The following is a 19,868-nucleotide window of genomic DNA, read 5'->3' as shown; positions in this document are numbered from 1 at the left end:
CTTTGCTGGCCAACCTTGCTAGTGATGCTCTCTCACATCGCCAGGGGGTATATAAAAAATTATTTGGCAGACAGGAAACTCACTTACATTTGGCATGTTTTAAATCTGGATTGTGACACTAGGACAAAGTCCTTAATTACCTAGCATTACATTGTTAGTTGGCAAGGTGGGTCAGGGTTGCTCAGCCCTCACGCCTCCATGTGAAATGGTAATCTGAGCATGAATTACCTAGCATTACATGGGTGACATGTCTGGTGAGTATGCAAGCCATGGAAGAAATGGGACATTTTCATCTTCCAGGAATTGTGTACAGATCCTTGCGACATGGGGCTGTGTATTATCATGCTGAAACGTGATGTAATGGTGTCAAATGAATGGCACGACAATGGACCTCAGGATCTCGTCATGGTATCTCTGTGCATTCAAATTGCCATCAATAAAATATAATTGTGTTCGTTGCCTGTAGCTTATGTCTGCCCATACCATAACCCCACTACCACCATGGGGCACTCTGTTCACAACGTTGACTTCAGCAAACCTGTCGCCCACACGACACCATACACGCTGTCTGACATCTTTCTGGTACAGTTGAAACCAGGAATAATCCGTGAAGAGCACACTTCTCCAGCATGCCATTGGCCATTGAAGGTGAGCATTTGCACACTGAAGTCGGATACGAGACGACGAGCGCCCAGATGAGCTTCCATGAGACGGTTTCTGACAGTTTGTGCAGAAATTCTGTGGAAACCCACAGTTTCATCAGCTGTCCGGGTGGCTGGTCTCAGACAATCCCACAGGTGAAGAAGCCAAATGTGGAGGTCCTGGGCTGGCGTGGTTACATGTCGTCTGCGGTTGTGAGAGCGTTTGGACGTACTGCCAAATTCTCTAAAACAACATTTCTCTTATGGTAGAGAAATGAACATTCAAATATCATGCAACAGCTCTGGTGGGCATTCCTGCAGTCAGCATGCCAATTGCACTCTTCCTCAAAACTTGTGACATCTGTGGCATTGTGTTGTGTGACACAACTGCACATTTTAGAGTAGGCCTTTTATTGTCCCCAGCGCAAGGTGCACCTGTGTAATGATCATGCCATTTAATCAGCTTATTGATATGCCACACCTGTTAGGTGGATGGGTTATCTTGGCAAAGGATAAATGCTCACCAACTGGGATGTAAACACATTTGTGCACACAATTTTTGAGAAATAAACTTTTTGTAGCTATGGAACATTTCTGGGATCTTTTGTATTAGCTCATGAAACATGGGACCAACACTTTACATGTTGCATGTATATTTATGTTCAGTGTATATTGTGGCAAGACTCATACTGTTTGTCCAGACAAAAGTGTTTTAGAGCAAAACTGAAAAGACATAAACGTAAGGCTCCGGTCAAAAGAAGTGTACTATATGAGGGATGTGGTGTCATTTAGGTCAGCCCGAGAAACCTCTCATATGTAGACGTGGGTATCTGGATGGGTGTGTTTGTTATAGAATAGATGTCAATATGTCCTTATTCTACATGAATTCTAAATAAATGTCTCTGTTTCTGCAGCAACTGATGCGCTCCTCCATCTTCCACATGTTTATTCTGACTATGGTTGCCGTAGACGTAATCGTTGCCGCTAGCAACTACTACAAGGGCGAGAACCACCAAAGGCACTATGACGAGTTCTACCTGGCTGAGGTAAGGGATCAGAACACACAAACATACTGTAAAATACACACACACACACACACACACACACACACCATACTGTATGTTTTACTATCCTTGTTTGATTCAAAATCCTATTTTCCCTAACCCTAACATTGACTCTTATGATCAGATATTTGTGATCAATGTAATATTGAGTGGTCACAGCAGCGTACCATCACAAATATGTTATTGGAACAGTAGCAACAGAACGTCTACATATGATGCACAAACGCATCTAAATAGCATTGTTTTTTATTCATTTTATTTCATTTAACCTTTATTTAACTAGTTAAGAACAAATTCTTATTTACAATGATGGCCTACCAAAAGGCAAAAGGCCTGGGATAAAAAATGTCCTTGTTTTTGAAAGAAAAGCATATTTTTTGTCCATTAAAATAACATAAAATTGATTAGAAATACAGTGTAGAGATTAATGTTGTAAATGACTATTGTAACTATAAAAGGCAGATTGTTTATGGAATATCAACATAGGCGTACAGAGGCCCATTATCAGCAACCATCACTCCTGTGTTCCAATGGCACGTTGTGTTAGCTAATCCAAGTTTAACATTTTAAAAGGCTAATTGATCATTAGAAAACCCTTTTGCAATTATGTTAGCACAGCTGAAAACTGTTGTCCTGATTAAAGAAGCAATGCAACTGGCCTTCTTTAGACTAGTTGAGTATCTGGAGCATCAGCATTTTGTGGGTTCGATTACAGGCTCAAAATGGCCAGAAACAAAGCACATTCTTCTGAAACTCGTCTGTCTATTCTTGTTCTGAAAAATGAAGGCTATTCCATGCGAGAAATTGCCAAGAAACTGAAGATCTCGTACAACGCTGTGTACTACTCCCTTCACAGAACAGCGCAAACTGTCTAACCAGAATAGAAAGAGGAGTGGGAGGTCCCGGTGCACAACTGAGCAAGAGCACAAGTACATTAGAGTGTCTAGTTTGAGAAACAGATGCCTCACAAGTCCTCAACTGGCAGCTTCATTAAATAGTACCCGCAAAACACCAGTCTCAACGTCAACAGTGATGAGGCGACTCCGGGATGCTAGCCTTCTAGAGCAAGAACTTAGAGACAACAATACATCAAGCAAAGCAGCCACAACTGTTAGTAAGAGTGTCCATGATTGAGTCTTTGAATGAAGAGATTGCGATAAACCTGTCCAGTTTGAGTGTTTGTTGCAGCTCGTTCCAGTTGCTAGCTGCAGCGAACTGAAAAGAGGAGCGACCCAGGGATGTGTGTGCTTAGGGGACCTTTGACAGAATGTGACTGGCAGAATGGGTGTTGTATGTGGAGGATGAGGGCTGCAGTAGAATTCTCAGATAAGGTGGAATGAGGCCTAAGAGGGTTTTATAAATAAGCATCAACCAGTGGGTCTTGCGACGGGTATACAGAGATCACCAGTTTACAGAAGATTATAGAGTGCAGTGATGTGTCCTATGAGGATTATTGCTTTGTTGTAGAGCATTTGACACAAAATCCGGGGAGGGGCCAGCTGAATATTAGACTATCATCTGCATATAAATGCATGAGAGAGCTTCCTATTGCCTGAGCTATGTTGTTGATGTAAATTGAGAAGAGTATGGGGCCTAGTATCGAGCCTTGGGGTATTCCCTTGGTGACAGGCAGTGGCTGAGAAAGTAGAATTTCTAACTTTATACACTGCACTCTTTGAGAGAGGTAGTTAGCAAACCAGGCCAAAGACCCCTCAGAGACACTCCTTAGCCGGCCCACAAGAATGGAATTGTTTACCGTATCAAAAGCTTTGGCCAAGTCCATAAAAATAACAGCACAACATTGCTTATAATCAAGGGCAATGGTGACATCATTGAGGACCTTTAAGGTTTCAGTGAGACATCATAACCTGAGCAGAAACCAGATTGCATACCAGAGAGAATACTGTAGACATCAAGAAATTGGCCTATAACAGTCTGAAAAGCATCTAAATAATGTTTTGTACTGATGGAAAATAAAGATCTTCACCTTCATTCCTCAATTTCACCTTTTATTGTGAAAGATAAATGAACTTGATCATCCAAGCATCACACGGAACACATACACAGCCAAACTCATTTCATAAACCAGTCTAAATAACAGGTTGCGCTGACAGAAAACGAATCACAAGTTACAGTTGAAGTCGGAAGTTTACATACACCTTAGCCAAATACATTTAAATTTAGTTTTTCACAATTCCTGACATTTAATCCTAGTAAAAATGCCCTGTTTTAGGTCAGTTAGGATCACCACTTTATTTTAAGAATGTGAAATGTCAGAATAATAGTAGAGAGAATTATTTATTTCAGCTTTTATTTCTTTCATTACATTCCCAGTGGGTCAGAAGTTTACATACACTCAATTCATATTTGGTAGCATTGCCTTTAAATTGTTTAACTTGGGTCAAACGTTTCGGGTAGCCTTCTACAAGCTTCCCACAATAAGTAGGGTGAATTTTGGCCCATTCCTCCTGACAGACCTGGTGTAACTGAGTCAGGTTTGTAGGCCTCCTTGCTCGCACACACTTTTTCAGTTCTGCCCACATATTTTCTATGGGATTGAGGTCAGGGCTTTGTGATGGCCACTCCAATACTTTGACTTTGTTGTCCTTAAGCCATTTTTGCCACAACTTTGAAAGTATGCTTGGGGTCATTGTCCATTTGGAAGACCCATTTGCGACCAAGCTTTAACTTTCTGACTGATGTCTTGAGATGTTGCTTCAATATATCCACACCATTTCTCTCCCTCATGTTGCCATCTATTTTGTGAAGTGCACCACTCTCTCCTGCAGCAAAGCATCCCCCCCTAACATGATGCTGCCACCTCCCGTGCTTCACAGTTGGGATGGTGTTCTTCGACTTGCAAGCCTCCCCCTTTTTCCTCCAAACATAACGATGGTCATTATGGCCAAACAGAGGACCTTTCTCCAAAAAGTAAGATCTTTGTCCCCATGTGCAGTTGCAAACCGTAGTCTGGCTTTTTTGGGGGTGCTTTGCTGCAGGAAGGACTGGTGCACTTCACAAAATAGATGGCATCATGAGGCAGGGAAATCATGTGGATATATTGAAGCAACATCTCAAGACATCAGTCAGGAAGTTAAAGCTTGGTTGCAAATTAGTCATCCAAATGGACAATGACCCCAAGTATACTTCCAAAGTTGTGGTAAAAATGGCTTAAGGACAACAAAGACCAGGTATTGTAGTGGCCATCACAAAGCCCTGACCTCAATCCCATAGAAAATGTGTGGGCAGTCCTGAAAAAGCCTAACTGACCTAAGACAGGGATTTTTTACTACGATTAAATGTCAGGAATTGTGAAAAACTGAGTTTAAATGTATTTGGCTTAGGTGTATGTAAATTACCGACTTCAACTGTATAGTTAGTCATACTTGTTTATACAAATTTAAGCACGTTTTGGAATGAGAGCTATAGCTGGCACACATAACATTCAGCCCGTCGATGGCACTCGAGCATAAACCTAGATAAATCCTGTCTAGCTCCATAGTTCGCGATAACCCATTATATCTACAACCTCTTCCCACTCAGGCCACTGCCTCTGTATACAATTTAGCTGATTTCATGGATACACCATTCAATACTCACCGCATTTGATGATTCCGAAATATCTTCCTCGCCTAGCGATGAGGCAGGCATCTGGCTACATGTCCAGTGGTGGTAATACGTTGACATGATGATAAATTGTAGCCACCGCTGTAGCCTAATTTTTCCAGGGGGAAATAAATGTAATTCATAAAAAAAATGTCCAAAAGTATTAAAGATGCCTGCCAGTGTTTCCCTTAGCCATTGTCTGCATTTGTAATAAACAGTTCATTTTGAAAGTTTTCAGACCCTTCACTTTTTCCACATTTTCTTACGTTACAGCCTTATTCTAAAATGAATTAAATAAACAATTTTCCACATACTACACACAATACCCCATAATGACAAAGTGAAAACCGATTTTTTTTTTATGTTTGCAAATGTAATAAATATAAAATACAGATACCTTATTTACGTAAGTATTCTGACCCTTTGCTATTAGACTCCGAATTGAGCTCAGGTGCATCCTGTTTCCATTGATCATCCTTGAGATGTTTCTACAACTTGATTGGAGTCTACCTGTGGTAAATTCAATTGATTGGACATAATTTGGAAAGGCAGACACCTGCCTATATAAGGTCCTATAGTTGACAGGGCACGTAAGAGCAAAAACCAAGACATGAAGTCGAAGGAATTGTCTGTAGAGCTCCCATACAGAATTGTGTTGAGGCACAGATCTGGGGAAGGGTACCAAAACATTTCTGCAGCATTGAAGGTCCCGAAGAACACAGTAGCCTCCGTCATTCATAAATGGAAGAATATTTGGAATCACCAAAACTCTTCCTAGAGCTGGCCGACCGGCCATACTGAGCAATCGGGGGAGAAGGACCTGGGTCAGGGAGGTGACCAAGAACTCAATGGTCACTCTGACAGACCTCCAGAGTTCCTCTATGGAGATGGGAGAACCTTCCAGAAGGACAAGCATCTCTGCCACACTCTACCAATCAGGCCTTTATGCTAGAGTGGCCAGACGGAAGCCACTCCTTAGTAAAAGGCACATGACAGCCAGCTTGGAGTTTGCCAAAAGGCACCTAAAGGACTCTCAGACTATGAGAAACAACATTCTCTGATCTGATGAAACCAAGATTGAACTCTTTGGCCTGAATGCCAAGCGTCATGTCTGGTGGAAACCTGTCACCATCCCTACTGTGATTGGGACTGGGAGACTCATCAGGATCAAGGGAAAGATGAACTGAGCAAAGTACAGAGATCCTTGATGAAAACCTGCTCCAGAGCGCTGCGGACGTCAGGCTGGGGTAAAGGTTCACCTTCCAACAAGACAACAACCCTAAGCACAAAGCCAAAACAATGCAGGAATGGCTTGGGGACAAGTCTCTGCTGTCCTTGAGTGGCCCAGCCAGAGCCCGACTTGTACCCGATCGAACATCTCTGGAGAGACCTGAAAATAGCTGTGCAGCAATGCTCCCCATCCAACTTGACAGAGTTTGAGAGGATCTGCAGAAAAGAATGCGAGAAACTCTCCAAATATAGGTGTGCCAAGCTTGTAGCGTCATACCCAAGAAGACTCAAGGCTGTATTCGCTGCCAAATGTGCTTCAACATAGTACTGAGTGAAGGGTCTGAATACTAAAAACGTTTTGCTTTGTCATTATGGCGTATTGTGTGTAGATTACTGAGGGGGGGAAAAAAACCTTTTAATCCATTTTAGAATTAGACTGTAACGTAACAAAATCTGGAAAAAGTCAAGGGGTCTGAATATTCCCTGAATCTACTGTATGCTCATACTGTACCCCGCTCTCACTTTGTTTGTTCGCCACTATTTTAGCATATACACCGGACTTAGCACCTCAGGTTTCACGCCCTGTCTCACACGTGCAGCCCCTCAGACAGGCTAATACCAAAGCCTCTTTCAGATATTATAAAAGTAATATATATGATACCAATAATACTATACATACTCGCTGCTCCTACTATTGGCAGAAAAGATAAGAGTTTCAGTGGTTAAAAATGACTGTTTTATAAAGCCTCATATGAAGCAGACAATGCTGTCTTGATACAGTCAGGGGTGCAGAGAATAGTGGCAAAATGCGACAATCAAATTCTAGAACAGTGGTATAGATTTCTGGTACTACGTGCAAAAAGAACTCGCCCTGTAAGGTCCGCTATTAATATTTTGAACGTACGCTTCAAAAGGTTATTGGCCATGTACTCTTATAATCTCCACCCGGCACAGCCAGAAGAGGATTAGCCACCCCTCAGTGCCTGGTTCCTCTCTAGGTTTCTTCCTATGTTCCTCCCTTTCTACAGAGTTTTCCCTAGCTACAGTGCTTCTACATCTGCATTGCTTGCGCTTTGGGGTTTTAGGCTGGGTTTCTGTAAGCACTTTGACAACTGCTGATGTAAAAAGGGCTTTATAAATACGTTTGATTGATTGATTGAGGACTGGGCTTCATATTCACTACCACACAAACATAAAATGAAAAACGTACCTCCGATTGAATCACACTCAAACCTGGGAGTAAAATCTATGATTTTGTAGTTATTTTCAGTACAATTATAATATTGGTGCTACTATCGGATTGTAAACGGAAACAGTTATTTTGCACTCGCCATCATGGAGTGTTTTTACCACACACACACACACACACACACACACACACACACACACACACACACACACACACACACACACACACACACAGACCCGCTCTCAATCTGCCCGGCTCTGTCGATGCCATCAGTATGCAGGTGGCAGAGCGTGAACAATGAAGGAGAGGCGTGTCTCCCTCTATACCTCCCTCCCGGCCCACTCTCTCTCACACAGCTGAATGGGAAAGATAAGAGATGGGAGAAACCACACACAAGATTCTCTCCCTTCGCTCCCTCTCTTTTTATCATCCATCCATTGATCACAGTTTTTCCACTCAGTCAGGGCTAGGTGAAGGGAAAAATATAGGAAATACTTGTTTTGATTTTCCTGCTAAATGCAGGTTTTGGTTTTCCAGCTATTTCCCCCTTCCGGCCACTCCCTTTTCTTCCCTATGGAATGAATGCAATCACGTTATTTCTTTTTCTCCTTTCCATCTATTTATTTTTTATTTTCTCTCCTTTCTTCTCATTACCTCACAAGCGTATTGTCCCCCACCATGAAATCGGGAAGGAGACTGTTGATCTGTCGTACATTAGTCACATGCGATATCTCAGACAACACTGACCCAATTTTGACAAAACTTGGGTGAATGATGCATCTTGCCATAGAGATCCAGCATTTACATAATTACACTGATTGGCCAGATGGGGACGCTATGACAAGAGATTGAAAATGCAGACTTTGAAAGGTCATGCCCCTAAACCCATTTGACGTAAATGTATTGAAATTTGGTACATAGGTCCCTGTCCTCACAAGGAACTAATTTGCCTCAGGGACCCATTAGGTCCGCCATGATGGATTTTCCACCATTATGGAAAATAAAAAAAATCTTCTTGCACCAAATGACTTATCTGCATGGACCTTGATATTTGGTATCTATGGACAAAGGTCTCTTCGCGCAATATTTTTCAGATTAGTACCTAAAACAACAATATTGACCAATAAACATTCACGTGGGTGTGATCTGGCACATAAATGCAAATAAATCAGTCAAGAATATTCGTATTGTAACAAAACACTGTCAAGACTCAACAAATAAATGCAAGAGCATTCATATCGACCACACGGTGGCTCTAACGATTCAGATGAAATTTGTCTCACGTGCTCAGGGATATGAGTCTAGCTAACCCACACGATATCTCAGACCTCTGGCCCAATTTTGACTAAACTTGGGTAAATTATGTGTCTTGCCATATGACCAAGAAGGCCAATACTCATTTTGAAGTCGCAGGCAGGACTACCTCATCACATGACCATGAGTAACCATAACTGACTCATGTCCACTACACTTTCAAATGTACATTTTCACATTTTAATGTCGACTATGGCTGTCAAATGATTCCAAAATGTAATTGACTTTATCGCAGGATTTGCTTTGATTAATCACAATTAATTGCAAATTCATAATTTGCTCAAATTGAGCTGTAATTTAAGATTTTTTATACAAAAAGCATTACAGCAATATTGACGTCTTCATTTTTTCAAAAGTAATGGTTAGGAAAATCAGGTAAAACACACTTTCTTTAAACTCAAAGTCAATTCGTTTTGACATAGCATTGTTTTTAGCTGTATAGATTATGTATTTTGGATGTTTTCAGTGTATTTTGAACGCTTTCAGACAATGCAATAAAAAATGTGTACAAAAATTGCAAAAAGTTAACTTTAGTTAATGTTTACTTGTTGAACCCTAGCTTCTCTGTTCTTTTCACTGGGGTTCTTCCAACGGTCACTGACCAACGTATGAAGAAGAGAAGCGTGCAACTGCAGCAGTAACACTCCGAGTGTATTGTTCAGATATACAACATTTTAAAAATGTACGCACTTGAATTATTATACTCAGGTAGGCTGTTACCTTTTTATAGAGTTTATTATAGAATTAGTCATTTTACCACCACCTTTTCACATGTGAGGAGAATAACACAATTTCACCACCTCATGTGAACTTGCAATTCCACATGTGAAAGTTTGCCTAGCGGGTAAGAGTGTTGGGTCTGTAACCAAAATGTCGCTGGTTCGAATCCGAAGCCGACTAGGTGAAAAATCTGCCGGTGTGCCCTTGAGTAAGGCACTTAACCATAATTGCTCCAGTAAGTCGCTCTGGATAAGAGTGTCTGTTAATAGACTAACATGTAAATGTGGAATTTTCTTATGTGAAACTGCAAATTCGTTTTTCACGTATGATTGTTCATAACATAGTGAAAGTGATATTTTCACAGGTAGATTTTTTTTTTACATTGATTTTCACGTGATTGATTTTGACATGTGAACTTGCAATTCCACATGTGAACGTGATATTTTCACGAGAAACTACCATTCACATGTGAGATGAAAACATGTTTTTTTTCTCACATGTAAAAATGTGGTGTTAATGTGACATTTTATGCATGTGAAAATATGGTTTCACATGAAGTTTAAGCTCGACATGTGAAAACGACTATTTCGCAAATTTTACATGTTTTTGTTTTTAAGGGATGTGATGAATAACCTTGACTGACACCTGAAGACTTGAGTTGGCGCCTCAAGCCTAGTCATTATCTCAGCTGGCTAACACAGTCTTGTGATGGGCAGGAGACCTGGGTTTGAACCCCGGTGGGTCACATTAATAAAATACCAACTGTGACCTGGGATCTCTGTCTATCTGTTCGTAGGTTGCCTTTACAGTGCTGTTTGACCTGGAGGCTATGCTTAAGGTCTGGTGCCTGGGCTTCACGGGCTACATCATCTCCTCTCTGCACAAGTTTGAGTTGCTGCTGGTGGTGGGGACCACCCTGCACATCTACCCTGACCTCTACCACTCCCAGTTCACCTACTTCCAGGTAATGAATACACACACATTCAGATTCACACACACTGCATGCGTGCACACACACATGCAAGCACATACACACAATCACACGATTATGACTGATTGATTAATAGGCCTGCTTTGCTCGTAAAAATGACTAGTGATGCCACTTCTTATTTATTTTCTGTGACCACGCTAGTGATGCGTGGGTTGACTCATAACTCGCAGTCCCTGCAGTTATATCTGCGGGGCGAATGGGTTTAGGGTCATTAAATATTGTATGGCTGAAGGGCAGGTTGAATAAAGAGAAACGATACTTTAAAAAATCCATAAATATATAACTATTGTGCAATTTCTATAGTCTACATTGAGGTTTTTCTTTCATTATTTTAGGCTATTTGGTATTAGTGCATAAGTCTAAACTTTAGGGTTTAACTGTACGTGTGCCAAATTGCCTACACAGCCAATCGCCAAACGGGAAGAAAAAATGTACGTCAATCCATGGGGGCAAAAGGACATTGGCCAAGTTGAATTCAATAAGACAAAAGCTACAAAAGTTGAGTTGAAAATAAAGATAAGGGAGGGCCAGAAAAGTAATATTTGGTGAAGTGGTAAAAGAGGATGATAGCAGTGCCGGTTATGTTATGAGTGATGATTGTGAGGCCCTATACAAATTCCACGGTCACAAGACGGGACTTCAAATAGGCCTATGGTATGTCAAGGGAACTGTTGTTTAGATGGGTTAAATGGAAACTGAAATCTGGACGACTAATCAGAATAACCTACAGTTTTTTTGGCAAAATCCAAAGTCCTCTAATAGTACTAGTCCCGTGTGAATCGACATCCCTGTGTTTTGAGAGAAATGTCTGAGTTTTATAGCTGTTGCTCACGGTATGAGCAAGAAAAAATAACTGGGGTATTCTGGGGTAATAAATACATAACCAATGTTCTCTAGTAATATGGGACCCATGCGAATAGGGCTATAGCCTTAATAATAACTCCTGTAGAATTAAGCATTTCCTGCAGAAAAATTATACATCAAATTTAGACAAAATTTGGAAATATGATTTCTTTCTTTTTGCATCTTGAGAGAACGCAATGCTCAGTTAGATACGATCTGTACAGGTGCTGTCTTCATCATAAAAGCATCATAAAAGCTGATCGTTTTTCAACCACATAAAAATGCATCGAAGCCAAACTGAAATCTTATCAGAAACACGTTGGATCGTTTTCAAAGCTTTTTCCTTACAACTGATCAAACTGATGTCATTTGGATATTTTGCACAGAAAATGTTAGCCTTTTTTTTGTTGCTTTATTGTATTTTCTCCCCAGTCCCTAAACATATTTTCTCTGCGAAAGATGACACAGAGAACTTTACAGATGTTAACTAGATTGAAGCATTCTATTGATCTATTACATTATTCTGTTGAGCAAGGGTTTATTTAGTCTTCTAGGGCAACATATAATGACAGAAGAGAAGCAGCATAAATCTAATTATAGACAATTTGACTAACAAATAGCCTACCAAAATGTTAGACATTATAAGCATAAACATATCTAAATCAGGCAAAACAAAATACTGCACCCCCTGTGAAAAAATCGTTCTGCAGTCTTTGACTGTAGCCTATAGCGCATCTTCTGTATTTGCGGGTTATGGTTGGGTGCGGGCGTCAGCTTTTCACTTTATCACATATAGTCGGTCGGTTGTGGATGGGTTATTAGCAATTGCAGGCGGGTGTGGCTGAACAAACAGCTGAACCACGCACCAGTAGACCATGCATTGATTAACATAATTACATGTTCATTCAGTCACTGATCCAAGCATTATAACAAATTCTGACAAATGTTAATGCTATCAAATTGTATATGATGAGTTGAATGCTTTGACTGATGTTGTATTAGTCAGGACTAACATACAGGATTTGTTCGTCCCTATGCCACTAGATTTATAAACATAGATTTCCACTATTTGGTGAAAGGCCTATCGTTCACATGAACCCATGATTAAACTGGCCCTACTTTTTTTGTCGTCACTGTGGTGTGTGTGAGTGAGAGACTATGTGCATGCAGTCAGAGGAGACGAGGCAGAGAACAGCAAGCAGGCAGCACCTGCTGCCGTTTCCCAGGCCTAATCGTTCACTAAATGTGGGTAATAATGTGTGCTGGCAGTTGCCTTGGTGGCTTCTGGGTGGCCTGTGTGTGTGTCTGTGTTTTTGCAACTGTGGATACGTATGTGTGTGTATACGTATGCTTATCTGTGTATGTATGTGTGTCTGCATGTATGTTTGTGTGTGCGTGCATTCATGTGTCTGTGTGTGTGTGTGTGTGTGCATGCATGCTTGTGTGTGCGTGCGTTCATGCCTGTGTGCATGTTTGTACGTGTGTGTGTGTTTTGGTAGCATCTGTTGAGAGAAGCAGGCAGCATCAGGTCGGCTCATGTTGACAAGCCTCATTAAGAACAAGAAGCTGTGAGGGAGTCATTCTGCCATACTCACAACAGGAGAGACTAGAGGGTCACTGTATGATTCTAACATCAAGGTGACCGGTTTAAGTCCCACAAGGTGCTGGTCACTCCAATGTTATAGGTTCAAGTCCAATAAGGTGCTGGCAACACCAATATTGTAGGTTAAAGTCCCACAAGGTGCTGGAAAAACCACAGCTGTATGTTCAAGGTCCAACAGGCTGGCAACACCAATGTTGTATGTTCAAGTCCCACAATGTGCTGGAAACACCTATGTTCAAGTCATATAAGGCTCTGGCAACATCAAGGTTGTATGTTCAAGTCCCATAAGTTGCTGGCAACATCAATGTTGTAGGTTCAAGTCCCACAAGGTGCTGGAAACACCAAGGTTGTAGGTTAAAAGCTGAAGGTGCTGGAAACACCAAGGTTGTAGGTTCAAGTCCCATAAGGTGCTGGGAACAGCAATGTTGTAGGTTCAAGTCCCATAAGGCGCTGGAAACACCAATGTTGTAGGTTCAAGTCCCATAAGGTGCTGGAAACACCAAGGTTGTAGGTTCAAGTCCCAAAGGGCTGGCAATTTTATGGGCTCAAATCTCACATTATATACTCAGTATTTTTGTAGTGTTTGCAACATAAATGTAATAGGTTCATGTCCCGTTAGGACAACATATTATCAATACTATGGGTTCACGCCTATATGAAGATTTAGGAAAAAGCTGCAGGCTTACCAAATCAAATTGATATGGGACAAACAGGTTTTTTCTTTCAGGATCTTCTAGCCTCTCTAGGGTCGGCGGGACGAAATCGTCCCACCTACTCAACAGCCAGTTGAATCCCGTGGCGCGTTATTCAAATACCTTAGAAATGCTATTACTTCAATTTCTCAAACATATGACTATTTTACACCATTTTAAAGACAAGACTCTCGTTAATCTAACCACACTGTCCGATTTCAAAAAGGCTTTACAACGAAAGCAAAACATTAGATTATGTCAGCAGAGTACCCAGCCAGAAATAATCAGACACCCATTTTTCAAGCTAGCATATAATGTCACATAAACCCAAACCACAGCTAAATGCAGCACTAACCTTTGATGATCTTCATCAGATGACAACCCTAGGACATTATGTTATACAATACATGCATGTTTTGTTCAATCAAGTTCATATTTATATCAAAAAACAGCTTTTTACATTAGCATGTGACGTTGAGAACTAGCATACCCTATTGTATTGAACACTGCGATGTTTAACAGTGAGAACGGCAGAATGGTGAACTTACTAAATGAAATGAGAGTTTGACTGTGTGATAATAGGTTGCTTCTTGTGTAAAAACTTCCGGTGAATTTACAAAATTACTCACGATAAACGTTCACAAAAAAAATAACAATTATTTTAAGAATTATAGATACAGAACTCCTCTATGCACTCGCTATGTCCGATTTTAAAATAGCTTTTCGGTGAAAGCACATTTTGCAATATTCTGAGTAGATAGCCCGGCATCACAGGGCTAGCTATTTAGACACCCACCAAGTTTAGCCCTGACCAAAGTCAGATTTACTATAAGAAAAATGTTATTACCTTTGCTGTTCTTCATCAGAATGCACTCCCAGGACTTCTACTTCAATAAGAAATGTTGGTTTGGTTCAAAATAATCCATAGTTATGTTCAAATATCCTCTGTTTTGTTCGTGCGTTCAAGACACTATCCGAATGGTAAAGAAGGGTGACGCGCACGATGCATTTCGTGACAAAAAAATTCTAAATATTCCATTACCGTACTTCGAAGCATGTCAACCGCTGTTTAAAATAAATTTTTATGCCATTTTTCTCGTAAAAAAGCGATAATATTCCGACCGGGAAAGCGTGTTTACGTTCAAAGACGAAAGAAAATAAAACATGCGGTCGACTCGTGCACGAGCCTCAGTCTGATGGTACTCTGACCGGCCACTATCCAAACGCGCTAATGTTTTTCAGCCAGAGGCTGGAATTACATCATTCAGCATTTTCCCGGGTTCTGAGAGCCTATGGGAGCCGTAGGAAGTGTCATGTTACACTAAAGATCCTCAGTTTTCAATAAACACAGCCAAGAAGAACAAGAACTTATCAGACAGGCCACTTCCTGTAAGGAATCTTCTCAGGTTTTTGCCTGCCATATGAGTTCTGTTATACTCACAGACACCATTCAAACAGTTTTAGGGTGTTTTCTATCCAAAGCCAATAATTATATGCATATTTTAGTTACTGGGCAGGAGTAGTAACCAGATTAAATTGGGTACGTTTTCTATCCGGCCATGGAAATACTCCCCAACAGGCTAGAATCCTCTGTTTGAGGAATTAGCCAAAAGAGAGAGGCATTTTTTCAGTATATTCCTTATTTTTTTTACGATGGGGCATTTCACTTTGAAAGGTCAGACAGCTGATTGTCATCCGGTCTGGTCAAAATGTCCCATGCCTTGGACAAACACAAACACACACACACACACTGTTTAATCACAGGAATGGTTACGCCTCCTCCAGTATTTTCCCTAAGTGCTGGCCATCTGCTAAACAGCTGTTAACAGCCAGCTACTTTTTCCATTTCAAAACTTTTCAATTAGAAATGTAAATGGTTTGACAGTCTGCTGTCTGTCCCACCTCCCGCTACCTGTGTGATTTGTATGCCATCACGACTGGTCTATCAACGTCACCGCACGCGGAGGCTAAAACAGACTTTCCTCCGCCGCAACGTCCCTCTAAGGCCCTTCTGCTAGCTTGCTATCCCCGGCCTGCTAGCTGTTTGAATCGCCATGTCTCCAGCCAGCCCAACCACTCACTGGGCCCCTATGATCACCGGGCTACGCATGCCTCTCCCTAATATTAATATTTATATATATTTATTTCACCTTCATTTAACCAGGTAGGCAAGTTGAGAACAAGTTCTCATTTACAATAGCGACCTGGCCAAGATAAAGCAAAGCAGTTTGACAACATACAACAACACAGAGTTACACATGGAGTAAAACAAACATACAGTCAATAATACAGTAGAAAAATACGTCTATATACAATGTGAGCAAATGAGGTGAGATAAGGGAGGTAAAGGCAAAAAGGCCATGGTGGCAAAGTAAATACAATATAGCAAGTAAAACACTGGAATGGTAGATTTGTAGTAGAAGAAAGTGCAAAGTAGAAATAATGGTGTGCAAAGGAGCAAAATAAATAAATAAATACAGTAGGGGAAGAGGTAGTTGTTTGGGCTAAATTATAGATGGGCTATGGACAGGTGCAGGGATCTGTGAGCTGCTCTGACAGCTGGTGCTTAAAGCTAGTGAGGGAGATAAGTGTTTCCAGTTTCAGAGATTTTTGGAAGGAGAGACGGCCAAAGGAGGAATTGGCTTTGGGGGTGACCAGAGAGATATACCTGCTGGAGCGCGTGCTACAGGTGGGTGCTGCTATGGTGACCAGTGAGCGGAGAAAAGGGGGGACTTTACCTAGCAGGGTCTTGTAGATGACTTGGAGCCAGTGGATTTGGCAACGAGTATGAAGCGAGGGCCAGCCAACGAGAGCGTACAGGTCGCAGTGGTGGGTAGTATATGGGGCTTTGGTGACAAAACGGATGGCACTGTGATAGACTGCATCCAGTTTATTGAGTAGGGTGTTGGAGGCTATTTTGTAAATGACATCGCCGAAGTCGAGGATCGGTAGGATGGTCAGTTTTACGAGGGTATGTTTGGCAGCATGAGTGAAGGATGCTTTGTTGCGAAATAGGAAGCCAATTCTAGATTTAAATTTGGACTGGAGATGTTTGATGTGAGTGGAAGGAGAGTTTACAGTCTAATCAGACACCTAGGTATTTGTAGTTGTCCACATATTCTAAGTCAGAGCCATCCAGAATAGTGATGCTGGACAGGCGGGCAGGTGCAGGCAGCGATCGGTTGAAGAGCATGCATTTAGTTTTACTTGTATTTAAGAGCAGTTGGAGGCCACGGAAGGAGAGTTCTTTGGCATTGAAGCTCGTCTGTAGGGTTGTTAAAACCTCTCTAGGGTAGGTGGGACGAAATCGTCCCGCACTATTCAACAGCCAGTGACACATCAGAGCGGCAAATTTAAAACCACAAAATGTCATAATTCAAAGTTCTCAAACATAGGACTTTTTAACACCATTTGAAAGATAAGACTCTCGTTAATCTAACCACACTGTCCGATTTCAGAAAGGCTTTACAGCGAAAGCAAAACATTAGATTATGTTAGGAGAGTACATAGTCAGAAATAACCACACAGCCATTTTTCAAGCAGGCATATATGTCACAAAAACCAAAACCACAGCTAAATGCAGCCCTAACCTTTGATGATCTTCATCCGATGACACTCCAAGGACATTATGTTATACAATACATGCATGTTTTGTTCAATCAAGTTCATATTTATATCAAAAACCAGCTTTTTACATTAGCATGTGATGTTCAGAACTAGCAACTAGCATACACACCGCAATCTTCCGGTGAATTTACTTAATTACTCACGACTAATGTTCACAAAATACATAACAATTATTTTAAGAATTATAGATACAGAACTCCTTTATGCAATCGCGGTGTCAGATTTTAAAATAGCTTTTTGGCGAAAGCACATTTTGCAATATTCTGAGTAGATAGCCCGGCCATCACGGCAAGCTAATTTGACACCCACCAAGTTTGGGCCTCACCAAACTCAGATTTACTATAAGAAAAATTTGATTACCTTTGCTGTTCTTCATCAGAATGCACTCCCAGGACTTCTACTTCAACAACAAATGTTGTTTTGGTTCGAAATAATCCATAGTTATATTGAAATAGCTCCGTTTTGTTTGTGCGTTCAGGTCACAAGCCGAAGGGTGACACGCGAGCGCATTTCGTGACAAAAAAAATTCAAAATATTCCATTACCATACTTCAAAGCATGTCAAACGCTGTTTAAAATCAATTTTCATGCGATTTTTCTCGTAAAATAGCGATAATATTCCAACCGGGCGACGTTGTATTCGTTCAAAGACTGAAAGAACAAAATGGAGAATTCACATGAACGCGCATCTCCAGTGTCACTGTCCCCAGGCAGGCCAGTAACAAACTCTGCTGCTGTACTTAGCCCAGAGACTGCAGACATCTCATTACACTTTCTGGCGCCTTCTGAGAGCCAATGGAAGCCTTAGAAAATGTCACGTTACAGCACAGATGCTGTATTTTCGATAGAGAGCCTACAGAAGGACAATAAATTGTTAGACAGGGCACTTCCTGTATGGAATCTTCTCAGGTTTTGGCCTGCCATATGAGTTCTGTTATACTCACAGACACCATTCAAACAGTTTTAGAAACTTTAGAGTGTTTTCTATCCAAATCTACTAATTATATGCATATTCTAGTTTCTGGGCAGGAGTAGTAACCAGATTAAATCGGGTACGTTTTTTATCCGGCCGTGCAAATACTGCCCCCTAGCCCCAACAGGTTAACACAGTGTCCAAAGAAGGTCCAGAAGTATACAGAATGGTGTCGTCTGCGTAGAGGTGGATCAGAGACTCACCAGCAGCAAGAGCGATATCATTGATGTATACAGAGAAAAGAGTCGGCCCAAGAATTGAACCCTGTGGCACCCCCATGGAGACTACCAGAGGCCCGGACAACAGGCCCTCCGATTTGACACACTGAACTCTATCAGAGAAGTAGTTGGTGAACCAGGCGAGGCAATCATTTGAGAAACCAAGGCTATTGAGTCTGCCGATGAGGATGTGGTGATTGACAGAGTCTAAAGCTTTGGCCAGGTCAATGAATACGGCAGCACAGTATTGTTTCTTATCGATGGCGGTTACGATATCGTTTAGGATCTTGAGTATGGCTGAGGTGCACCCATGAGGTGCACCCAGACTCACATTAAGCATCTCCAATCCAAAATTAAATCTAGAATCGGCTTCCTATTTCGCAACAAAGCATCCTTCACTCATGCTGCCAAACATACCCTTGTAAAACTGACCATCCTACCGATCCTCGACTTTGGCGATGTAATTTACAAAATAGCACCGAACACTCTACTCAACAAATTGGATGCAGTCTATCACAGTGCCATCAGTTTTGTCACCAAAGCCCCATATACTACCCACCACTGCGACATGTACGCTCTCGTTGGCTGGCCCTCGCTTCATACTCGTCGCCAAACCCACTGGATCCAGGTCATCTATAAGTCTCTACTAGGTAAAGCCCTGCCTTATCTCAGCTCACTGGTCAACATAGCAGCACCCACCCATAGCACGCGCTCCAGCATGTGCAAAAATCACTGAAGCTGGAGACTCATATCTCCCTCACTAGCTTTAAGCACCAGCTGTCAGAGCAGCTCACAGATCACTGCACCTGTACATAGCCCATCTGTAAATAGCCCATCCAACTACCTCATCCCCATACTGTATTTATTTATTGATCATGCTACTTTGCACCCCAGTATCTCTACTTGCACATTCATCTTCTGCACATCGACCAGTGTTAAATTGCTATATTGTAATTACTTCACCACCATGGCCTATTTATTGCCTTACCTCCATTATCCTACGTCATTTGCACACTGTATATAGACTTTTTCTACTGTATTATTGACTGTATGTTTGTTTATTCCAGGTGTAACTCTGTGTTGTTTCATGTGTCGAACTGCTTTGCTTTATCTTGGCCAGGTCGCAGTTGTAAATGAGAACTTGTTCTCAACTAGCCT

At 41.4% G+C, this 19,868-nt stretch overlaps 1 protein-coding gene across 3 annotated transcripts in view; it reads left to right on the top strand.

Annotated features, from left to right (window-relative positions):
* The window catches only part of nalcn (sodium leak channel, non-selective), a 357,726-nt gene that overhangs the window by 161,335 nt on the left and 176,523 nt on the right, over nt 1–19,868 (top strand). For all 3 annotated transcript variants that reach the window (XM_014163790.2, XM_014163789.2, XM_014163792.2), the window contains 2 exons: nt 1,556–1,687; nt 10,561–10,728. In XM_014163790.2, coding sequence (XP_014019265.1) covers nt 1,556–1,687; nt 10,561–10,728 — 300 coding nt within the window. The remainder of the gene's footprint in view (nt 1–1,555; nt 1,688–10,560; nt 10,729–19,868) is intronic.

Source organism: Salmo salar, chromosome ssa21 (genome assembly GCF_905237065.1).
Source record: "Salmo salar chromosome ssa21, Ssal_v3.1, whole genome shotgun sequence".
Taxonomy (NCBI): Eukaryota; Metazoa; Chordata; class Actinopteri; order Salmoniformes; family Salmonidae; genus Salmo; species Salmo salar.
The sequence above is the reverse complement of the archived record's forward strand: the minus strand, read 5'-3'. Positions and strand labels throughout refer to the sequence as shown.